This window comes from Canis lupus, chromosome 5 (genome assembly GCF_048164855.1).
Source record: "Canis lupus baileyi chromosome 5, mCanLup2.hap1, whole genome shotgun sequence".
NCBI classification, from domain to species: domain Eukaryota; kingdom Metazoa; phylum Chordata; class Mammalia; order Carnivora; family Canidae; genus Canis; species Canis lupus.
The window spans coordinates 9446194-9467081 of NC_132842.1; the positions used below are offsets into that span (position 1 = coordinate 9446194).

At 39.3% G+C, this 20888-nt stretch overlaps 1 protein-coding gene across 1 annotated transcript in view; it reads left to right on the forward strand.

Moving 5' to 3' along the window:
• Positions 1-12132: 12132 nt before the first annotated feature.
• The window catches only part of DNAJC1 (DnaJ heat shock protein family (Hsp40) member C1), a 206333-nt gene continuing 197577 nt past the window's right edge, over positions 12133-20888 (forward strand). The window contains exon 1 of the mRNA XM_072825413.1: positions 12133-12516. Coding sequence (XP_072681514.1) covers positions 12292-12516 — 225 coding nt within the window. The 5' untranslated portion in view covers positions 12133-12291. The remainder of the gene's footprint in view (positions 12517-20888) is intronic.

Consider the following 20888-nt stretch of genomic DNA (forward strand, 5'->3'; position numbering starts at 1 on the left):
ATCTTAGTCTTTCTGGAAATACTGCTTCTCTGCATGTTGAAAACATGGCTTAGCACTTACAGGAAAAAGCTTGAAAAAAATCTGAATTATCTGTGGCATGTCCTACTATGACTGAGGAGAACATAGATAAAAATTGTACCTCTTGGGATCCCTGGGTGGCGCAGCGGTTTGGCACCTGCCTTTGGCCCAGGGCGCGATCCTGGAGACCCGGGATCGAATCCCAAGTCAGGCTCCCAGTGCATGGAGCCTCTGCTTCTCCCTCTGCCTATGTCTCTGCCCCTCTCTCTCTCTCTCTGTGTGTGACTATCATAAAAACAAACAAACAAACAAACAAAAAAACAGAAATGTGTTAATGTGTTATAAGCATCATGGAAAGCCATGAGACTTTCCCATCATAAATAAATAAATAAATAAACAAACAAAAGCATTTCTTTGAGGTAAAAGTAATGTTTTAACAATGAGGAAAAAGTAAATAATTTGAAGAAAATTAAACAATGGTTAGCAAACTAACCTTAATATCAACCTCCTAGTTATTGTACCATGAAGTATTTATTATACCATGATTTTTCCCCAAAATGAAAAATATTGTTATTACATACTTACTGAGAGAAATACAATATACAACCATGTGTTGAAAGCTGGTTTAACACTTTGTGGTAAAATGAAGGTCTGGTTCTGATTTCAGTTTATTTAGATGCTTAGTTTTAATGGATATCATAGGTGGGCATATCCCTCACAAAGAGACATATCATAGATCCTGATGAAGTATGTAGTTGGCTTTGCTACTAAGTCATAACTCATTTTTCAATTCCATTTGGCAATTATGCAAAAGTTTTATCTAAAATTTAGATTAGCAATTTTCTATGCTTGCTGATGTCAAAATAATTGTTCTTACAAACAAAATTGAATAGTGAAGAGCTTTTATATTTTTAACAAATGGATTTTTAAGTCTACTGAAAATTTTCATTTGGAAGATTTAAAATGAGTTGTTAAGAATCCAGGTAGGAGAATTTGAATTAGTGATAAAAATCATTTTTGGCAAAAGAGAGAAAAATCATATTCATATAATGATGAGAAAATTTCCAAACACCCATTTCCGTGCTATTAGTATGAGCTCCTTTCTTGTTCATTGTTAAAGTATTGCTTTTACCTCTAAGAGATTCTGTATGTGTTTTCAAATATTTTTAGGAAGTGCTAGATAGCATACTAGGGACAACCACTTGCTATTACAAAAAAAAAAAAAAAAAAAGATCAGAAAATTTGGCCCCAAGCCAGGTGCTGTCAGAACACAACTGTGGGAGGCTGGTTGAAGCCAGTGCGAGACTCATCACTTGGCTGAAGTTAGTGTGAGGTCGGGAAAATTTGAAGAGATGCACCGAGGTGTCTAACACAGGTTGTAATGTAACAGAGTGAAAACCTTGGCCTTTGAGCAGTTAGTCACTGGGCACAACTAGGACAGTAAGTGAGAAAGAAAGAGCTGATTTTTACAATTCACACGAAAACAGATTAAAAATAAAAAAGCAAATCAAAGACAGTAAAAAAAAACACACACACACACTTGATCTCTATATTTCCCTTGATCATTAACATAAAAGGGCTGGGTTGGGTGCCTGAGTGGCTCAGTCAGTTAAGTGTCTCCCTTGGGCTCAGGTCATGATCCCGGGATCCTGGGATTAAGCCCCACATCCAGCTGCCTGCTCAGGGGGTAGTCTGCTTTTTCCTCTCCCTCTGCCCCTTCCCCCTACTCATGCACTCACTCTCTCTCAAATAAGTAAATAAAATCTTTAAAAAGGGGGGTGGGTGGGTCATAGAATATTCCTTAGTATGTCTCTACATAGACCCTTAATGGGGACTTTTGGCAACTCTGCCTCCTTCACTTTGCTTTTAGTATTTATTTCAGTATGGTTTCATCTGGACAAAAATGTTCTTTAGGTGAACACATGGTGGTGTCTGGTCCAAATCTGCACCCCCTGGAAACAGCCCTGGTGGAAAGGGCTGACAGTGCAGATAATGACCAGGCTTAGGGTGAGCAGTTGTGGGAAGGTAAAGTAGGAGACTTTGCCAGACCATTGTGGTGTCCTCATTCTACTCCAGGCCTAATTTGAAATAGTGGCATCATTATAATTGATTCAGGGAAATGTGGTCTCAGCAGGTACTTAGGAGCAGGAAGAGGGGAAAGAAAACAAGCCAAGAGAAATAAAATGTGGGTTTTTTTTTTTTCCGTATACCACAGATACTTTGATGAATTTCAAAACTCTCAGTTTTGCTTCCATTACCAGAATTTTTACCAAGTTACAAGTCAGAAATAATCAAATATCTTGAAACTTCAGAACATAGGACTCATGCATATTGGGCCACATTTTTCACCCCTTATCAATAATTTACTGTATCAATAATCTTGTTATTGTCTATTAGTTATCCACAGCTCTGGTACCTCACCAGATAAGTACAGTGATACCAAGTTCTCAAAAGATCATTTGTGAATTGATGTGCTTATTAGTTATTAATATCATTTCACACTTATAAAATTTACAAATGGTGAAGTATTAATCAAAATAAGTCAATAAACCAGATTTTAGACAGAGGTAAGACCTGAGTACAATTAATCACAACAAGGTAAGAAAAAAGCAGAGCTGAAATACACGCTTAAGAAACCGTTGGGGGATCCCTGGGTGGCGCAGGGGTTTAGCGCCTGCCTTTGGCCCAGGGCGCGATCCTGGAGACGCAGGATCGAATCCCACGTCGGGCTCCCGGTGCATGGAGCCTGCTTCTCCCTCTGCCTGTGTCTCTGCCCCTCTCTCTCTCTCTCTGTGTGACTATCATAAATAAATAAAAATTAAAAAAAAAAAAAAAAGAAACCGTTGTTTGAAAGACAGCTTGTGCTAGGGCGTCCGGGGTGGCTCAGTTGGTTAAACATCTGCCTTTGGCTCAGGTCATGATTCCAGGGTCCTGGGATCAAGCCCCATGACATCAGGCTCCCTGCTTGGTGGGGAGTCTTCTTCTCCCTCTGCCCCTCCCCACTGTTTGCACATGCGCTCCCTTGCTCTCCCTCTAAAATAAATAAATAAAAACCTAAGTTAAAAAAAAAAAAAAAGATAGCATCTGCTAAACATAGATTAAAGGCCAGCATAGAAAAGGTTAGATTAATATTTCAAGAGTTCAATTTTGGGGATCCCTGGGTGGCTCAGAGGTTTAGTGCCTGCCTTCCACCCAGGGCGTGATCCTAGAGTTTTGGGATCGAGTCTACATCAGGCTTCCTGCATGGAGCCTGCTTCTCCCTCTGCCTGTATCTCTGCCTCTCTCTCTCTCTCTCTCTCTGTCTCTCATGAATAAATGAATAAAATCTTTAAAAAAAAAAGTTCAATTTCAATTCCTCTTCTTCATGTATAAACGTATGAAAAGAGAGGGAAAGGGGAGGCAGAAATTTCTGCGTGTCTAAAAATGATAGTAAATGAATGCGCCCCTGGTTATCGGTAACTTGTACATTTTTCTCTTTTATAAACATGATTCTTCCTTCAACTTATCGATTTCAGTTACAATTTGTAATCTCTTCATTTGAAGCTACTGAAATCCTGACAACAACAAAAACTGTGTTCACACAGGTAATTCCTTTAGAACATTAAAAATAACCTTTGCCTGTAAAACTGTTCTTTGCCCCCTGGTGGTGAAATTATTAGTATTCAAGTTTTTAAAAGTTAAACGAGCCTTAATGATGGAGTCTTAGCATTAAGAATCTTTCTGTGGTGAGCAAAAAGAGAATTTTATACTGGAAGTAGGGACAGTTGAAGTTGTGCCATAGGCATGGTGAAAGAATTTAAATTTCCCATATCCTACCATTTGGAGTTAAGTTTTCCTTAATCTATCTCCATTTGTTTCCCTGTTGAACATATTGCTAATTCAGTATTATCTTCAAATTCTGCCTCTTCTCATAAGTTAAATAATAGGTATTTATGAGGCATGGAATTTCTGTGCATAAACTAATGCCTTAGCTATGGCCTGTTGACTGAGGTGAACAGCAACTTTGTACTGTTTTATCCTTTGTATTCCAATTTGGCATGGCAAACAGTGTTAGGACTCAGTGGCAGAGTGCCAAAACCAGGCTGTTCAGCCTGAAAGAGTAGATGATGAAGGGGTCTGTTAAAATTTTCTTTTGCGCACTAATTGGAGCCTTTGTGTATGAGGAAAATACGATTGCTGTGCTCGGGCTAAATTGAGGAGTCAATAGGAGAGAATTTATTTCCTCCTTGGTTGGCTAAAGGAAAAAGGAGAAAAACTAGTTTTCAAATTGTAAAAAGTGATTCAAGTAAGTTACTGGAAACCTTTAAAAAATCAGTGATAATTTTCAAATTATAGAAGGTGAGAGAAGAAAGAAATTTTAACATGGATTGTGTTGTGACACACTGAAGTCTATGTAAAGCGGAAACCCTCATTATCTGAAAATACAAGGCTACTTCAGGGTAAGACAATGACCAGTGACTATTTAGTGACTAAATCATTGAATGTGAATATTTCCCCTTCCTTTTGTTCAACTGGGTTACATTCTTTTAATTAGGTATCTATTATACAATCTTAAGCTGGATTTAGCCTAAAAATCATGAATAATGTTTTATAGAGTTGGAACAAAAAAATTAAACTGCCTTTGAGAACCAGTAATTATTTTGTAAAGGCAGTCTTGTCTCCCACCATCTTGGGCAAGCCATGATTTTTTTAAAAAATTTTATTTATTTATATGAGAGAGAGAGGCAGAGACACAGGCAGAGGGAGAAGCAGGCTCCATGCAGGGAGCCTGACATGGGACTCAATCCTGGGTCTCCAAGATCAGGCCCTGGGCTGAAGGCAGCACAAAACTGCTGAGCCACCCAGGCTGCCTGCAAGCCAGTGATTGGATAAATTTCTGGTGAAGTGGGCAATCACCACGTAAGTTTAATAACAAATAACTTAAAGTAATATTTTTTAAAAGATTTTATTTATTTATTTATTTATTTATTTATTTATTTATTTATTTACTTACTTATTTATTTATCCAATTGAGAGAGTGCATGAGGGGAGGGACAGAGGGGGACTCTAGAGAGGGACAAGCAACTTGGTGCTGAGTGCAGAGATCAATGTGGGGCTTGATCTCACAACCCCAGAATCATGACCTGAGCTGAATCCAAGAGTTGGACACTCATCCTCAACCAACTGAGCCACCCAACTGCCCTTAAAGATAACATTTAACATTTAAGAATAGATAAGATTTATTTTGGGACCTTTAATATGGGTAGATGGAGACTTCCTGTAAAATAATAGTAACATTTAAATTGCAGTTACTATATACCAGGCAGTAATTATCTCACTGAATTCCCACAAGGACCTTATGATTTTGGAAGTATTATTATCTTGATTTTGCAAGTGAGGAAACTGAAGGATAGGGATCCAAATGGTAGAGCCAGGATTCAAATTTAGTCTGGCTCTAGAATCTGTGCTGTTATACACTATGAGATTATTCAAGTAAACTACATTATTCAGAGAACTGAAAACCATGTGTTGACATATTGGAAATATATTTATTATTTATAACATGAAGAAAATCTGTATTTATTTACGAGGACCTTACAAATGATTAAAATTCAATACCACAATAAAAAAGGTACTACTTTCCAAAGGGGTGCTTCCCCCAAAGAGTATTTTCCTAAACTTTGTCATTTCAATTCAAATTTGTGAATGGTGTTTGGATCAATATAATTACTGAGTGATAATGTTCAATTACAGAACAATGATATCTTAGAACTTCAAGTCCTGTATTTGAGAAACAGTTATAAAGGAGCAAAAGAAAAAAGTGCGAGCTTTAATGAGAGCCAGACATTTCTAAATCATAGGATGAATAGGCCTAACCACTAAATGGCAATTTTAAGAGAGGTTTGGATTTTTACTATAATAGATATTGTATTCAATTCTGTTGGTATAGTTAAGTCTGATCTTACTCAAGTGAGGGATAGACTACAAGATGGCTTATGTAAACTTCTTTGGGTCCTACTGGTCTATGAAATTACCAGTGCTCTTTCACATTCCCTCCCAGAAAGTAGGGGTCATTATGATATTCAAGTTTATGTATAACAAGATCATCACATAACCTCTATGTGGAAGACCCATCCAACAACCTAGATTCTCTCTGCTTTCCTCGTTGCCAATAGCATATTCTTTTAAGACATCTTAGCCACACACCCATCCCCCGCCATCCCCACCCCCACACAAAACATCTTAGCCACACACTATCATGGTCACATCCTAAACCTTGTCAATACCAGAACCCACAAACTAATGAAATTTAAAAAATACATTTGTAAATAAACTTGTATGTACCCCACTCACTTTCCATAAATGCCATGGTGAAAACAATTAGTTGTCAGTGAGACCCTCACTCTGGGTTTACTTTGTGGTTATTTATATATCACTCTTATGTGGAACATTTAATTCATGAGTTTTCTGTCTTCCTAAGACATTTAAGGCTACAAATGTTCTTTAAAGTTACTGCCTTCACAATATCCCCCAAACTTTTCTGTAGTTTGACTATGCTATACTAAGGTATAGTTTGCCTTTTTTGTTGTTGTTGTTTTTTGATTTATCTTTTATGGGGTTTGCTGAGTATATTGCATCTGTGGGGTTCTTTTCTTATTTGAATAGTCTTATTGAGACATAATTCACCCATTAAAAGTATACAAGTCAATGTTTTTTAGTATATTCACAGAGTTAACCAACCACAATCTAATTTTAGAACATTTTTGTACTCCCTAAGAAAAATTTCATACCTATTTCAACCCCCAACCTTCCCCACCTCCTGTCCTAGGTAACCACTAATTTACTTCCTGTCTTTGTAAGTTTGTCTATTCTGGATATTTCATATAAATGGAATCACACAATATGTGGTCTTTTGTGACAAGCTTCTTTCACGTGGCATAATGTTTTCTTTCTTTTTTTTTTAAGATTTTATTTATTTGTTCATAAGAGACACAGAGAAAGGCAGAGACAGAGGCAGAGGGAGAAGCAGGCTCCCTCAGGGGAGCCTGATACAAGACTTGATCCCAGGACTCAGGATCACTCCCTAAGCTTAAGGCAGATGCTCAACCACTGAGCCACCTAGGCATCCCTGGCATAATGTTTTCAAGGTTCATTCATGTTATAGGTGTTTCAGTACTTCATTTTGTTTTGTTGCTGAAAAATATTCCATTATATGGATATACCACATTTTGTTTATTCATTCATCAACTGATGGACATTTGGGTTGTTTCTAACTTTTTAGTTATTATGGATAATGCTGCTATGAGCATTTGTGTGCAAGTTTTTGTGTGGCAAAACTTTTTTCATTTTTCTTGTGTATATACCTAAGAGTGGAATTTGGTTCATATAATAACTCTATAGTTTTTTGAGGAACTGTCAAACTGTTTTCCCAAAGGCTGCACCATTTTGCATTCCCACCAGGAATATAGGAAAGTTCCAATTTCTCCTCATCTTCACTAACATTCTTTATTGTCTATTTGGCTATTGCCAACCTAATGTGTGTAAAGCAGTATCTCTTTCGAGTTTTAGGGCCATAGGAAAAGGCCCTAATGGCTAGCAATGCTGAATCTCTTTTCATGTACTTATTGGCCATTCGTATATCTTCCTTGGAGAAATGTCTATTTCAAATTCTTTGCCCATTTAAAAAAAACGTTTTTGAGTTGTAAGAATTCTTTCCATATTGTAGGGGATCCCTGGGTGGCTCAGCGGTTTAGCACCTGCCTTTGGCTCAGGACGCGATCCTGAGGTCCCGGGATCGAGTCCCACGTCAGGCTCCCGGCATGGAGCCTACTTCTCCCTCCTCCTGTCTCTCTCTCTCTCTTTCTCTCTCTCTCTCTCTATGTCTATAATAAATAAATAAATAAATAAATAAATAAATAAATAAATAAATAAATCTTTTAAAAAAAGAATTATTTCCATATTGTAGATGTAAATCCCATATCAGGTATATGATTTGCAAATATCTTTTCTATTCCTTTGGTTGTCTTTTTGTTTTCTTGATGGTATTGTCTGTGACACAAAATTTTCAAATTTTTATGTGGTACAATTTATCTATTTTTTTCTTTTGTCACATGCTTATGGTGTCATATCTTAGGAGCCATTGGCTAACCTAAGGCCACCATGATTTACACCTATTTTTTTCTTATAAGAGTTTTATACTTTTAGCTCTTACATTCAGGTATGATATATTTTGAGTTAATTTTTTCATCTGTGGTTATAGGTCTTTATAGTTTTGGAAAATGCTTGGCTAGTATGTCTACAAATATTGCATCTGCCTCATTCTCTCCCTTTGCTCTTTTTCTAGGACTTCGGATACATTATGCTAGATTTATTCACTATGTCCCACATGCCTTTCAAGCTCTGTGCTGTCCATCCTTTTTTTCTCTCTATGCTTCAGTTTGTATTTTTTCTGTCCTCAAATTTACTAATCTTTTGTTCTATTATATCTAGTCTGCTTTTAAATCCATTCACTGAGTTCTTGATTTCAGTATTATATTTTCTAATTTGAGAATTTCTATTGATTATTTTTATGAGTTCAATTCTCTGCTAAAACTCTGCATCTTTTAATCAATTTTCCCACCTTTCCTTCTCTTTTTATAATAGTTATTTTATAGTCCTTATCTGGACTCAAAAATCTGGCTTATCTGTGGCTTTTTTATTATCTTTTTTTTTTTCTGTTGATTATTGGTCAGATGCTCACTTTGGCAGCACATATACTAAAATTGGAATGATTACCATTCAAATTTTCCTGCTTTTTTCAAGTTTCATGTTTTTTTTAGCATATGCCAGATTTATTTATTTATTTTTTATTTTTTTATTTATGATAGTCAGAGAGAGAGAGAGAGAGAGGCAGAGACACAGATAGAGGGAGAAGCAGGCTCCATGCTGGGAGCCCGACGTGGGACTCGATCCCGGGACTCCAGGATCGCACCCCGGGCCAAAGGCAGGCGCCAAACCGCTGCGCCACCCAGGGATCCCCATATGCCAGATTTTTAATATTAAAAACCTATAGACAATATAGACTATTTCCCTCTAGAGATGAAAACAGACAAATAGAGTGAGGATCAGGGGTTAAGCTGAGTTGGGATTGGGTTGCAGTGGTAAGATTCCACTTTTGGTTTCTCTCTGTTTCTTGGTTGGATTCCTCTGGGCTTTTGATAGGAAACCTGGAAAGTTTCTATCTCTACTGCCCTAGAGATTCAGTTCTGCTTTGAGAGGTTTTAAACTTAGATCTTTAGCCTCCTACTCATACAATTTCAGAAATATTGGAAATGTCTTGAAAGGGAAGACTGCCTGGTATTTGAGGCAGGCTCCTCCTTCTAAATAGAATCTGTTTTATGTACTCTGGTAGAATGTGGGGAGACTGTGCTCTACCGATCAGGCTCAGTCAGTTCTTCAGCCTCTTGCACCATCCCAGAATTCAGCAAATGTCCTGTGGGAAATTTTGGGTGTATGTTTGAGGCTCCTTTACATTTATAATCCATTACACAACTCATGTGACTAATCATTAGATGTTTCAGTAGTCTCTCTTTTCCTGTGTAAACTCCCTCTCTCAGGCCAAACTTCAGCCCATGCTCAGAGTCAGTAAATGTCACTGGAGAAGAAGATAGCTGGCAGTTATCAGCTTACATAGTCCAGACCTCAGTAAGATGATTTATTCAGCTGCATTGCCCTTTGGGGACATGCGAAGATGCCAACTAGAAGCCTAAATGTGAATATCACTGTGTTGTTTGCAGAGACCTGGACCAGAATGTCAGCATGGACAACTATCATTGGAACTGAGCAGGATAAAGCTTCAAGAGCAGGACCTCTATAGGAGTGAGAAGCATTAGCAGTACTGTAGGAAATACTAGACGGTCTGCTAAAAAGTCAGGGCAAGAATCCTAGATTTGTGGCAATATGTACTCTGGTCTCAAATGTTATATTGCACTTAAGATGATTACTTTCATCTTATTTAGATGTTTTACTCATTGAATAAACATTAAGTTAAATGAGAGACTTGGTGAAGATGAAGATGTCTTTCATCTTAAGAGAAATGACATACCAAAAAGCAAGCTAAAAATTGTACTGGGAGAAATGGTGGGAGATTTTCAGTGTTGAATTCAACTAATTGAATGCATTGTCCTTGGTACCAAGGATACACAGATTAAGTGATAACCCTTGCTACCGACTAAATGACTTCCCCAAAATTCATGTGTTGAAGTCCTAATCCCCAGTGTGATGGTATTGAGAGATGGGGCCTTTGGGAGATAATTAGGTTTAGATGAGGTCATGATGGTGGAGCTCCCATTGTGGGATTAGTGCCCTTATAAGAGGAAACATAGATCTCCATACACCTCTTTCTTTCTACCTCTCCCTTCCTTTCTACCTCTTCTCTTCCTTCCCCTAGTCCCACCTTGTAAGGGTACAGGAAGAAGGCAGCTGTCTACAGCCAGGAAAGAGCCCTCACTAGAGTCCTACCATGCTGGCACCCAGATTTCATATTTCCCAGCCTCCAGAACTGTGGAAAAACAAATGTGTTGTTTAAGCTACCCAGTCTATAGTATTCTGTTGTAGCAGCCCTGGCAGATGGAGACACCCCTGCTCATGTATCTTTGAAAGGTAAGCCTCAGGATCAAATTAAAATGTGATAAATTCAAGCATATACATTCTAAGGCAAGATAGTTTTGCATTCACTTATGACGATTTAAAAATATTTTGTGTTGTAATAATAAAAGGATTTAAGATTTACTTCCTAGTTACTGTTTTCCTAACCTTGATCAAATATATGCTTTTATAATAAGAGTGAAAGTAGTTTTATCCCCTATTGAGCTTAATTTAACTGGCAAGGTCCAAGATGGGAAAAGCATAATGCAAAATTTTCAAAACTGGGCAAGCACCCTGAGTTAATACAAATATATATATATATTTGGTATATATGGTATATGGTATATATATATATATATATATATATATATATATATATATATATATATTCCCTTCTACTTCCTCAACAAGAGTAGGGGGTCAGGGAGGAAAAGTGTGAGAAGCATACAAAGAAAATTAAGTTTACGCAAGAGAAAGCAACAGTGGTAGAGGAAAAAAACTTAGAAGGTACTGCACAGAAGCAATGCAGGAGTAGGAGGTAAGACATCGGTGGGAAAGGGAAAGCAGGTTTTAAGCCTGTATATTTCTTTAAAAACATCTCAGTTGGGAAAGGAGTCCCAATTAGAAATGGGTTAAGGAAAAAAAAGAAAGAAAAGAAAAGAAAAGAAAGAAAAGAAAAGAAAAGAAAAGAAAAGAAAAGAAAAGAAAAGAAAAGGAAAGGAAAGGAAAGGAAAGAAGAAAGAAAAAAGGGGTTAAGGTGGATAAACTGCACTTCCCTTGAGACTGTGACTGAGTCACCATTATTCATTCTACCAGGCTGCCTATGCCATATGGTATTATGCCCATAAATCTTATTTAGCACGATACTTTTTGTGTTGGTCCGAATTCCATTTCTGCTTCACCTCGGCCATAAAGGACGCTCTATTCACTAGAACTGCCCCCCCCCCCCCCCCCCCCCCCGCTTTCAGGCCGTGGGTTCAATTTCTCCTGTATCTTTATGCAGACAGTATAATGAAATGTCTGTAAACAGAGGCCATAATCAAATCAGTCTTCAAATATGCTGGTTTTCCAAACGGCGGGCGGGGAAGATAGTAAGAAGGTAGACGTTTCCGAGGAAGATTTATACGTGGGCTGTTCAGGTACACGTGTGCTTCCATGTGCCTTAATCTGCGTAAATAAACGCACAGCTTCTCAGGGTGCGCTAGCGAGCGACAAAAAAGGCGTTTCTCAGAGGCCCGGATCCCGGCCGCCCGACTTCCCTACTTCCGGCCCCGCCCACGGCCCCGCGGTTGCTAGGAGACGTGATGTCACCGGAAGCGGGGACTGGGATAGGCTGAGGCGAAGGGAAGCCGCTCCCCCTCTGCAACCTCAGCGCCGGGCGCCGGCCGTGCAGCTGTTTGTAGGCCTGGGGGTGAGGGTCTGCGGAAGGTAGAGCCGCCTGCGGCCCCGCCCGGCCACCCACCCGCCGCTGCGTCCGCCCGCTCCCGCCCGCTCCCGCCGCCCTCGCCCTCGCCCTGCCGCCGGGGCGGGCCGCGGGGCGGGCGCCTCCCGTGCGGCTGCCGGTGCTTCTGACTGACAGGCGCTGTTCGCACAGCCCGCGCTGCCCGCCACGTCCCCGGTGGCGGCCGACGGCACAGCGTGGCGGCTGACCTTTCCGAGCCCAGTGCGATGACGGCTACCTGCTCCCGGCCGGCCCGGCCACCTCGGCCACCTCGGCCACCTCGGCGTCGCTGGCGTCGGCTTGTGCGGTTCCCGCCGCCGCCGCCGCTGCTGTTGCTGCTGCTCCTGGCGGCGGTGGGGCCGGCGCACGGCTGGGAGAGCGGGGACCTGGAGTTATTTGACTTGGTGGAGGAGGTGCAGCTCAACTTCTACCAGTTCCTCGGGGTGCAGCAGGTAAGCGGGGCCGCCGGCCGCCCGAGGGCTGCGCCTCTTCAGGGACTCCCGGGGCCGAAACGTACGGGTCCCGGCAGAAAGGAGGGGGTGGGGCGGGCTTGCACCCGGTTTCCTCGGAGGGAGCCGGCGCCGCGGCCAGGACGTGGGCATCCTGGGCTCTGGCGGCCCTGCTCCCCGGGGCCCGCCGGGGTCTCCTGGTCACCCCAGCCTCAGGGTTGGTCCCCCACCCCCGCTCCTCACCGCTGTGCTCCCCTTCTCCGGTTCCGGTCTCGGTGACAGGTCGGACGGTGCCTCCAGCATGGGGTGTCGATACCTCGTCTTCCCTCAGCCATTCTGGGGGCGATCCTTGCACCCAGCTGAGCTGGGGGAAGAAGGAGAAGAGTAGCGTGGGCAGACCTTTTACATCTTCGCTTTGCTGCCTCCTGAGTGTGGAGAGAATAGTCATGGCTTCCCCTAAATTTTCACCTATCCGGTTACACTTGCCATTTTAGCTGCTTTCTTGCCTCTCTTCCTTTCCGGGAAGATAGGCATTTTGGTCGGCGTCTGTGTTGCAGAAGTTTTCCTCTCGGTGTACCTTGGACTTTTTAGCCTGTTGAATAGGGCTTCGTATCACAGTTTTGAAATCTGGAGGATCTTGAAGCCTCCACCGTATTGGTCCTGGAATTAAAAATAGAAGTTTTCTGGGTAGGGGAGGCACTTGGGGGTGTTACAGGAAGAGAAGCCCAACCAGTAGCACAAGAGAGTTTTCTTTCTTTTTGTTTTCCTTCCATTTCTTTTCTTTAACTTTCTTTTCTGAGCTTGAGGCTAACTTGTAATGTCAGTTTGTTGCTCTTTACTCCTACTTCGGGAGCGGTACCGGAGGGTAGATATCCAGTCCATCTGCAACCTGCTGCCACGGAAAAGATGACATTTCACTGATTTAAGGATTATGGGATAAAGACAGAATTTCACACGATCCGATTCAGCCCTTCAGAAAATGCTTTGAATAGTTATGTGGGTAAAAAAAAAAAAAAAAAAGTAAGGTTTACCAACAATTGTCATCCTAGACAAGATATGAATATGGTATGTCGTTCATGACTAGATATGAAATGTACATTTCCCCCCATAGGTTATCATAAATTTGTACAAACTATTGAGTTTAACACTAAATGGAAATTTACATTCAGCGAAAAAGAATGGAATATAAAATTGCTTTTGCCCCGGCCCCATGATTTTAACAATTTCATTTTTGTAAGTTACACAGTGTAAGCATTTCACACTTAAGATTCATACATGCAAACAATTGTGTGGTATCTGTCTATATTCATTATCTTCACCTGGTGCCACTTGCTACTCATGGAGACAAAGTCATGGACTTTGGCTATACCTCATTTTCGGAGTAAATGATATAAATGTGTAAAAATCATTAGTGAAGGGGCAGCCCCGGTGGCCCAGCGGCTTAGCGCCGCCTGCAGCCCCGGGGTCTGATCCTGGAGACCTCGAATCGAGTCCCACGTCCGGCTCCCTGCATGGAGCCTGCTTCTCTCTCTGCCTCTTTCTCTCTATGAATAAATAAATAAAATCTTTAAAAATATAAAAATAAAAAAGAATAAAAATCATTAGTGAAACTATAACTCCGAGGACACTTAAGAATGCCTTTAATATATAGAATTTATCATGATTGAATAAATTCTGTAGCTAGAAAGTCCTTTTTAAAAAAAGATTTTATTTATTTGAGAGAGATTGAGAGCATGGGGAAGGACAGAGGGAGAGGGAGAAGCAGACTCCCTGCCCAGCAGGGACCTGGATACAGGCTTGATCCCAGGAGCCCAGGATCATGACCTGAGCTGAAGGCAGATGCTTAGCAGACTGACCCACCCAGGTGCTCCTGGTAAAAGCCTATACATAACCTGTCCAAAGATCTTGAAGATACTTTCCAGTTATTCATGGAATTTTAAGGTCCTTTAAAGGAATATAGAAATTTAGTAGCAGTAGTTTAAAATTTCGATTATGTAGTCTGGCTTGCATGAGAACCCTCATAAAATTTTCATTTATAATTTCACGCAGTTTAATTTCAGAGTTAATTAGGCAGTAAAACAATCAGAGCACTTAACTGTAGGAGCAAAGATAGAGAATAAAGAAGCATAATCGAGAAGATTCTATGTCAAAGTAGAATTTGAAAAGAAGGATCCAGAAAATTATTTTAATCTGTGTTTCTCTACCTAGCAGTGTTGAAATTGGAAGGAATACCAGAAGCAATTTTATTCTACCCAAGCAGAGACACTGAATGGAACAAGTTCTTCACATTACATTGAAACTTAACTTTTTGGAACACTTTCAGGGGACCAGAAATTTGGTAGAGACAAATGTAGCCTCTTTCCGTTTCTTAATGTTTAATTTTCAGGCCAGAGCCAGTAATCTTTTGGTGACTAGCCAGACATGAGGGACTAGGACAAATTAGATAGGTTATTCAGAGTTGTAAATTGGCTCTATGCATCCATCAGTTTTGTTGTTAATTTAACAGAGATTTATTTTGTGCCTGCTGAAGTTTAAACACTGGGAATTGGCTGGCATATAAAACAAACCCCCTAGGGATCCCTGGGTGGCGCAGCGGTTTGGTGCCTGTCTTGGCCCAGGGCGCGATCCTGGAGACCCGGGATCGAATCCCACATCGGGCTCCCAGTGCATGGAGCCTGCTTCTCCCTCTGCCTGTGTCTCTGCCTCTCTCTCTCTCTCTCTCTCTGTGACTATCATAAATAAATTAAAAAATTATTTAAAAAAAAAAAAAAAAACCCTAGCCTTGTGAAACTTGCATTTTACTTGGGGGAGGTAATAGGAAACAATCAAACAAGTAAATATAAATGTCAGGTGGTCAGAAAAGACCTCCAAAGGAAGTATGTGAGTCATGTGGACAAGTTGGGGAAGGTATTCAAGAAAGGCAGACAGTAAATACTAAGGCCTGAGGCAAGAGTTTGCTTAATGTTTGAGGAATAGCGGCGCAGCTAGTGGGGCTGGAGAAGGGTGAACCAGGAGGACGGTAACAGGAGATGAGATCAGAGTCATGGACTTTGGCTATTACGTATGTGTAAGTTGGGATCCATGTTGGGTTAAACTGAAGAGGTACCTGATTTGACTTAAATTTCAGAATGATTATTGTGTTGAGGACTGTATGTATGTCTTTAGCTACTTAGTGGGATAATTGTGGTGTAAAATGTAGAGTGGATCTGGTCAAATTCTGGATATAATTGAAACAAAAGCTGACAGAATTTTACTGTTTGTTTCAATGTATCATATGAGGGGGGTGAGGTTGAGAATAATTCTAAAGCTTTTGGCCTCGGTAATTAAATACTTGTTTAATTGCAGTTGTTACCTAATGAGATGGAGAAGCTAGTATAGACACAGGTCTGGTTGGGGGAAAATCAGAAATTTGGCTTTGGTTGTGCCGAATTTAAGTATCTGTTAAACATTCAAGTGGATCTGGCATATCGACATTGGTTATATAATTCTGGAGTTACAAGGAGAAAGATTTGAGCTGTAGATATAAATTTGGGAGTCCTTGGCACTTAGAAGGCAATTTGAGACCACAAAACTGGATAAGTTCACCTGGAGGGGTGGGTGGTAAAAGTAAGAGGGAAAACGGAGGCCTGGGAGGTAAGCCACGGGCATTCCAAACTTCCAGAGTCAGGGAGATGTGGAAGAACCAACAAAGGAAATGGAGAAGGAACAGCCAGTGAAGTAGGAGGCAAACCAAGAGAAAGATGGTCTCTTTCAAGTCAAGAAAGAATTTTATTTTATTTTTATTTTATTTTATTTTATTTTATTTTATATTTTTTTAAGAAAGAATTTTAAAGAGGAGAAAGTGATCAGGTGGGGAAAATGCTGATGATAATTAAAATGAAGGTTCTGAGAATTGACTGTTGAATATAACAACGTGGAGGTCATTGATTACCTAAGCAGGAGCTGTTTCGGGGGTGGTGAGATCAACGGTCTGGTTAGATTGGGCTCAGGAGAGAAGGGGAAGAATTAGAGACAATATAAAAATTTTTTTGTGATATCCTTATGCTAAACTAGAAACCAGGGATCATGGAGACTGAATGTAGCATCCATTTTATCCCCTTTTCCACTTGATCTAAAATAATTAAGTTGGTCACTCTCTAAACACTTTAATTGGAATGATCGATGACCTTTAGAACTTGGACCAGGCCATCTTCTGACTTATAATCTTGGACAAGTTAGTTGCCTCATTTTTTGGACAAATAGTATCTTTATTTACTTCATTATTAAGTACATTGCAGATATTTAAATATTATCTTGTATAGACATGTGAGCAGAGATGGAAGGAGAGGAGCTGTAGTGAAGAGAGAGACTTTTGATTAGGAGAACCAGGACCCTGGCCCCATTTTATAATGAAAGTATAGTCATAAATATCTTTTAAAACCTTTCTTTATTTTCATCAAAGCACTTATTTGTGAAAGTGGGTTCTATATTAATGAATGTAAGACATCATTACTATGTTTTTTTTTAAGTTTTTATTTAAATTCCAGATTAACATACACTGTAATATTTATTTCAGGTATACAATTTAGTGATTGGACACTTCCATACAACACCCTGTGTTCATCACAAGTGCTCTCAATCCCCATCACCTGTTTAACCCATCCCTCTACCCACCTCCCTTCTATAACCATCAGTTTGTTCTATATAGTTAAGAGTCTTTTTCTTAAATTACCCCTCTATATTCCCCCCTGAACAATTGTTTCTTAAATTCCACATATGTGAAATCATATGGCATTTGTCTTTCTGACGTATTTCATTTTGCATGATGCTCACTAGCTCCATCCACATTATTGGAAATGGCAAGATTTAATTCTTTTTTGATGCAAGATTTAATTCTTTTTTTGATGACTGAGTAATATTCCACTGTATATATTATCACATCTTCTTTATCCATTCCTCAGTCAATAGACATTTGGGCTCTTTCCATATTTAGGCTATTATAGATAATGCTGAGATAAACATTAGGGTGCACATATCCCTTAGAATTAGGATTTTTGTAACTTTGAATAAATACCTCGTAGTACAATTGCTGGATCATAGGGTAGTTCTATTTATAACTTTTTGAGAAAACTCCATACTGTTTTCCAGAGTGGCTTTACCAGTTTGCATTCCCACCAATAGTATAGGAGAGAGAATTCCCCATTCTCTATATCCTCACCAACACCCGTTGTTTCTTGTGTTGTTAATTTTAGCCATTCTGACAGGTGTGAGGTGATATATCTAATTGTAGTTTTGATTTGTACTTCACTGATGAATAGTGGTGTTAAGCATCTTTTCATATGTCTCTTGGCCATCTGTATGTCTTTTTTTGAAAAGTGTCTGTTCATGTCTTCTGACCATTTTTAATTGGATTATTTATTTTTGGATGTAGAGTTTGGTAATAAGTTCTTTATAGATTTTGGATACTAGTCCTTTATCAGACATGTCATTTGCAAATATCTTCTCCCATTTGGTAGGCTGCCTTTTAGTTTTATGGATTGTTTCCTTTACTATGCAGAAGCTTTTTATCTTGATGAAGTCCCAGTAATTTATTTTTGCTTTTGTTTCCCTTCCTCAGGAGACATATCTAGTAAGAAGTTACTACAGCCAATGTCAGAGGTTACTGCCTGTGTTCTGCTCTAGGATTTTAATGGTTTCAGGCCTCATATTTAGGTCTTTAATCCATTTTGAGTTTATGTTTGTGTATGGTGAAAGAAAGTGGTCAAGTTTCATTCATCTGCATGTTGCTGTCCAGTTTTCCCAATACCATTTGTTGAAATGATTGTCTTTTGTCCATTGGATATTCTTTCCTGCTCTTTTAAGATTTGCCCATATGGTTGTGGATTCATTCCTGGGATTTCTGTTCTGTTTCATAAATCTATGTGTTTATTTTTGTGTCGGTACTATACTGTCTTGATTACTGCAGCTTTGTAATATAACTTGAAGCCCAGAATTCTGATGCCTCCAGCTTTGCTTTTTCAAGTTTGCTTTGGCTATTCAAGGTTTTTTTTTTTTTTTTTTTTTTGTGGTTCCATACAAATTTTAGGATTGTTTGTTCTAGTTCTGTGAAAAATGCTGTCAATATTTTTTTAAATATTTTATTTATTCATGAGACAGAGGCAGAGACATAGGCAGAAGGAGAAGTAGGCTCCCTGTAGGAGCCTGATACAGGACTCAGTTGCAGAACCCCAGGATCACAACCTGAGCCAAAGGCACATGCTCAGCCACTGAGCCACCCAGGTGCCCCTGCTGTTGGTATTCCAAAAGAGATTACATTAAATATGTAGATTGCTTTGAGTTGTATAGACATTTTAACAATATTTGTTCTTCCAGTCCATGAGCATGGTATGTCTTTCCATTTCTTTTTTTTTTTTTTTTAAGATTTATTTATTTATTCATGATAGACATAGACTGAGAGAGAGAGAGGCAGAGACACAGGCAGAGGGAGAAGCAGGCTCCTCGCAGGGAGTCTGATGTGGGACTCGATCCTGTATCCTGGGATCAGACCTGAACCAAAGGCAGGTGCCCAACCGCTGAGCCACCCAGGCATCCCGGTCTTTCCATTTCTTTGTGTCATCTTCAGTTTCTTTCATCAGTATTTTATAGGTTTCAGGATATAGGTCTTTCACCTCTTTGCTTAGATTTAGTCCTAGGTATCTTATGGTTTTTGGTGCAGTTGTAATTGAGGTTTGATTCCTTGTTATTTCTTTCTGCTGCTTCATTATTGGTGTATAGAAATGCAACTGATTTTTGTATGTTGATTTTGTTTACTGTTGACTTTACAGAATTCATGTGTTGGTTCTAGCAGTTTTTTGGTGGAGTCTTTTGGATTTTCTACAGAGTCATGTTGTCCGCAAATAGTGAATATTCTACTTTTTTCTTACCGATTTGGATGCTTTTTCTTTTTGTCGTCTGATTGCTGTGGGTAGAATTTCCAATACTGTGTTAAATAACAGTGGTGAGAGTGGACATTCTTGTCTTCTTCCTGACCGTAGAGGAAACCTCTCAGTTTTTCCCCATTGAGAATGATATTAGGTGTAGGTTCTTCATGTATGGCCTTTATTATGTTGAGGTATGTTTCCTCTAAACCTACTTTGTTGAGGGTTTTTATCATGAATAGATGTACTTTGTCAGATGCTTTTTCTGCATTTACTGAAAGGATCATATGGTTCTTGTCCTTTCTTTTATGAATGTAGTGTATCATGTTGATTGATTTGAGGATATTGAACTCAGTGATTCTATCAAACATAATAACATTCATATCAGAGAAGTCCCAGAAGAAGAAGGAGACAAAGAGGGCAGAAAATTTACTTGAGGAAATAATAGTTGAAAAATTCCCTAAGCTGGAGAAGGAAACTGATATCAAGATCCATGAGGCACAGAGAACTCACAGCAAAATCAAAAAAAGTAGGCCAACACCAAGACATATTGTAATTACACTTGCAAAATATAATGATATGGAAAAAAAAATCTTAAAAAGAGCAAACAAAGTCCTTAACTCACAAAGGAAGACCCATAAGGCTAGCTGCAAATTTCTCAACAGAAATTTGGCAAGCCAGAAGGGAGTAGCATGATATATTCAAAGTGCTGAATGTGAGAAATCTGCAGCCAAGAACACTCTATCCAGCAAGGCTATTCTTATGTTCCATGATTTTTCTTTCTTTTGTTCAACTTCATGATTGTCCTTTTTTTTTTTTTTTTGTCATCTGTATCACATATTTGTTCTCTGCTTCTTCCAACTTTGTGTTCATTGCATCAAGCCTGTTTTCAATCTCAGTTACTGCGTTTTTCATTTCAGTTTTTTAACTCTTTTATCTCCATGGTAAGGGTCTCTCTGAAGTTTTCCATTCTTTTCTCAAGCCCAGCTGAAATGATTATGGTGTTTTAAGTAACATCACAGTATTTTATTTTAGGAGCTAAATATTTTGTTTTTTTTACTTATATTTACTGAAATTTTTGTTGAAGAGTGTCATTAGGACATAATTAGAAATTTAATATAGAATTTGGGTCTCCGTTCCCATCCTTGTTAATACTAAAGTAAGGTTAGGATTCATTCACTTAGTGTTTCTGATTAATGTCATCAACCAACTGAAATCTCATATGTAATTGGGCATGTTGCAAAAGCAAGTGTATGCCATAGTCTACATTTCTGGTTGGAGAGAATGTGTTTAATACAATGTTTCATTATTAGATAGACACCCATTTTAGTGCCAGTGAGGCAGTAAACATAAAGCCCTGTGCAGGTACACAGTCAGCTAATAGAATTTGAATTATTAAAGATTAATTGTTGAAGATCAGAGCCTAAAATCAAGAATTAAGTAAAGTGTATGTCATAGTCTAAATAGCAGTATTAAAAT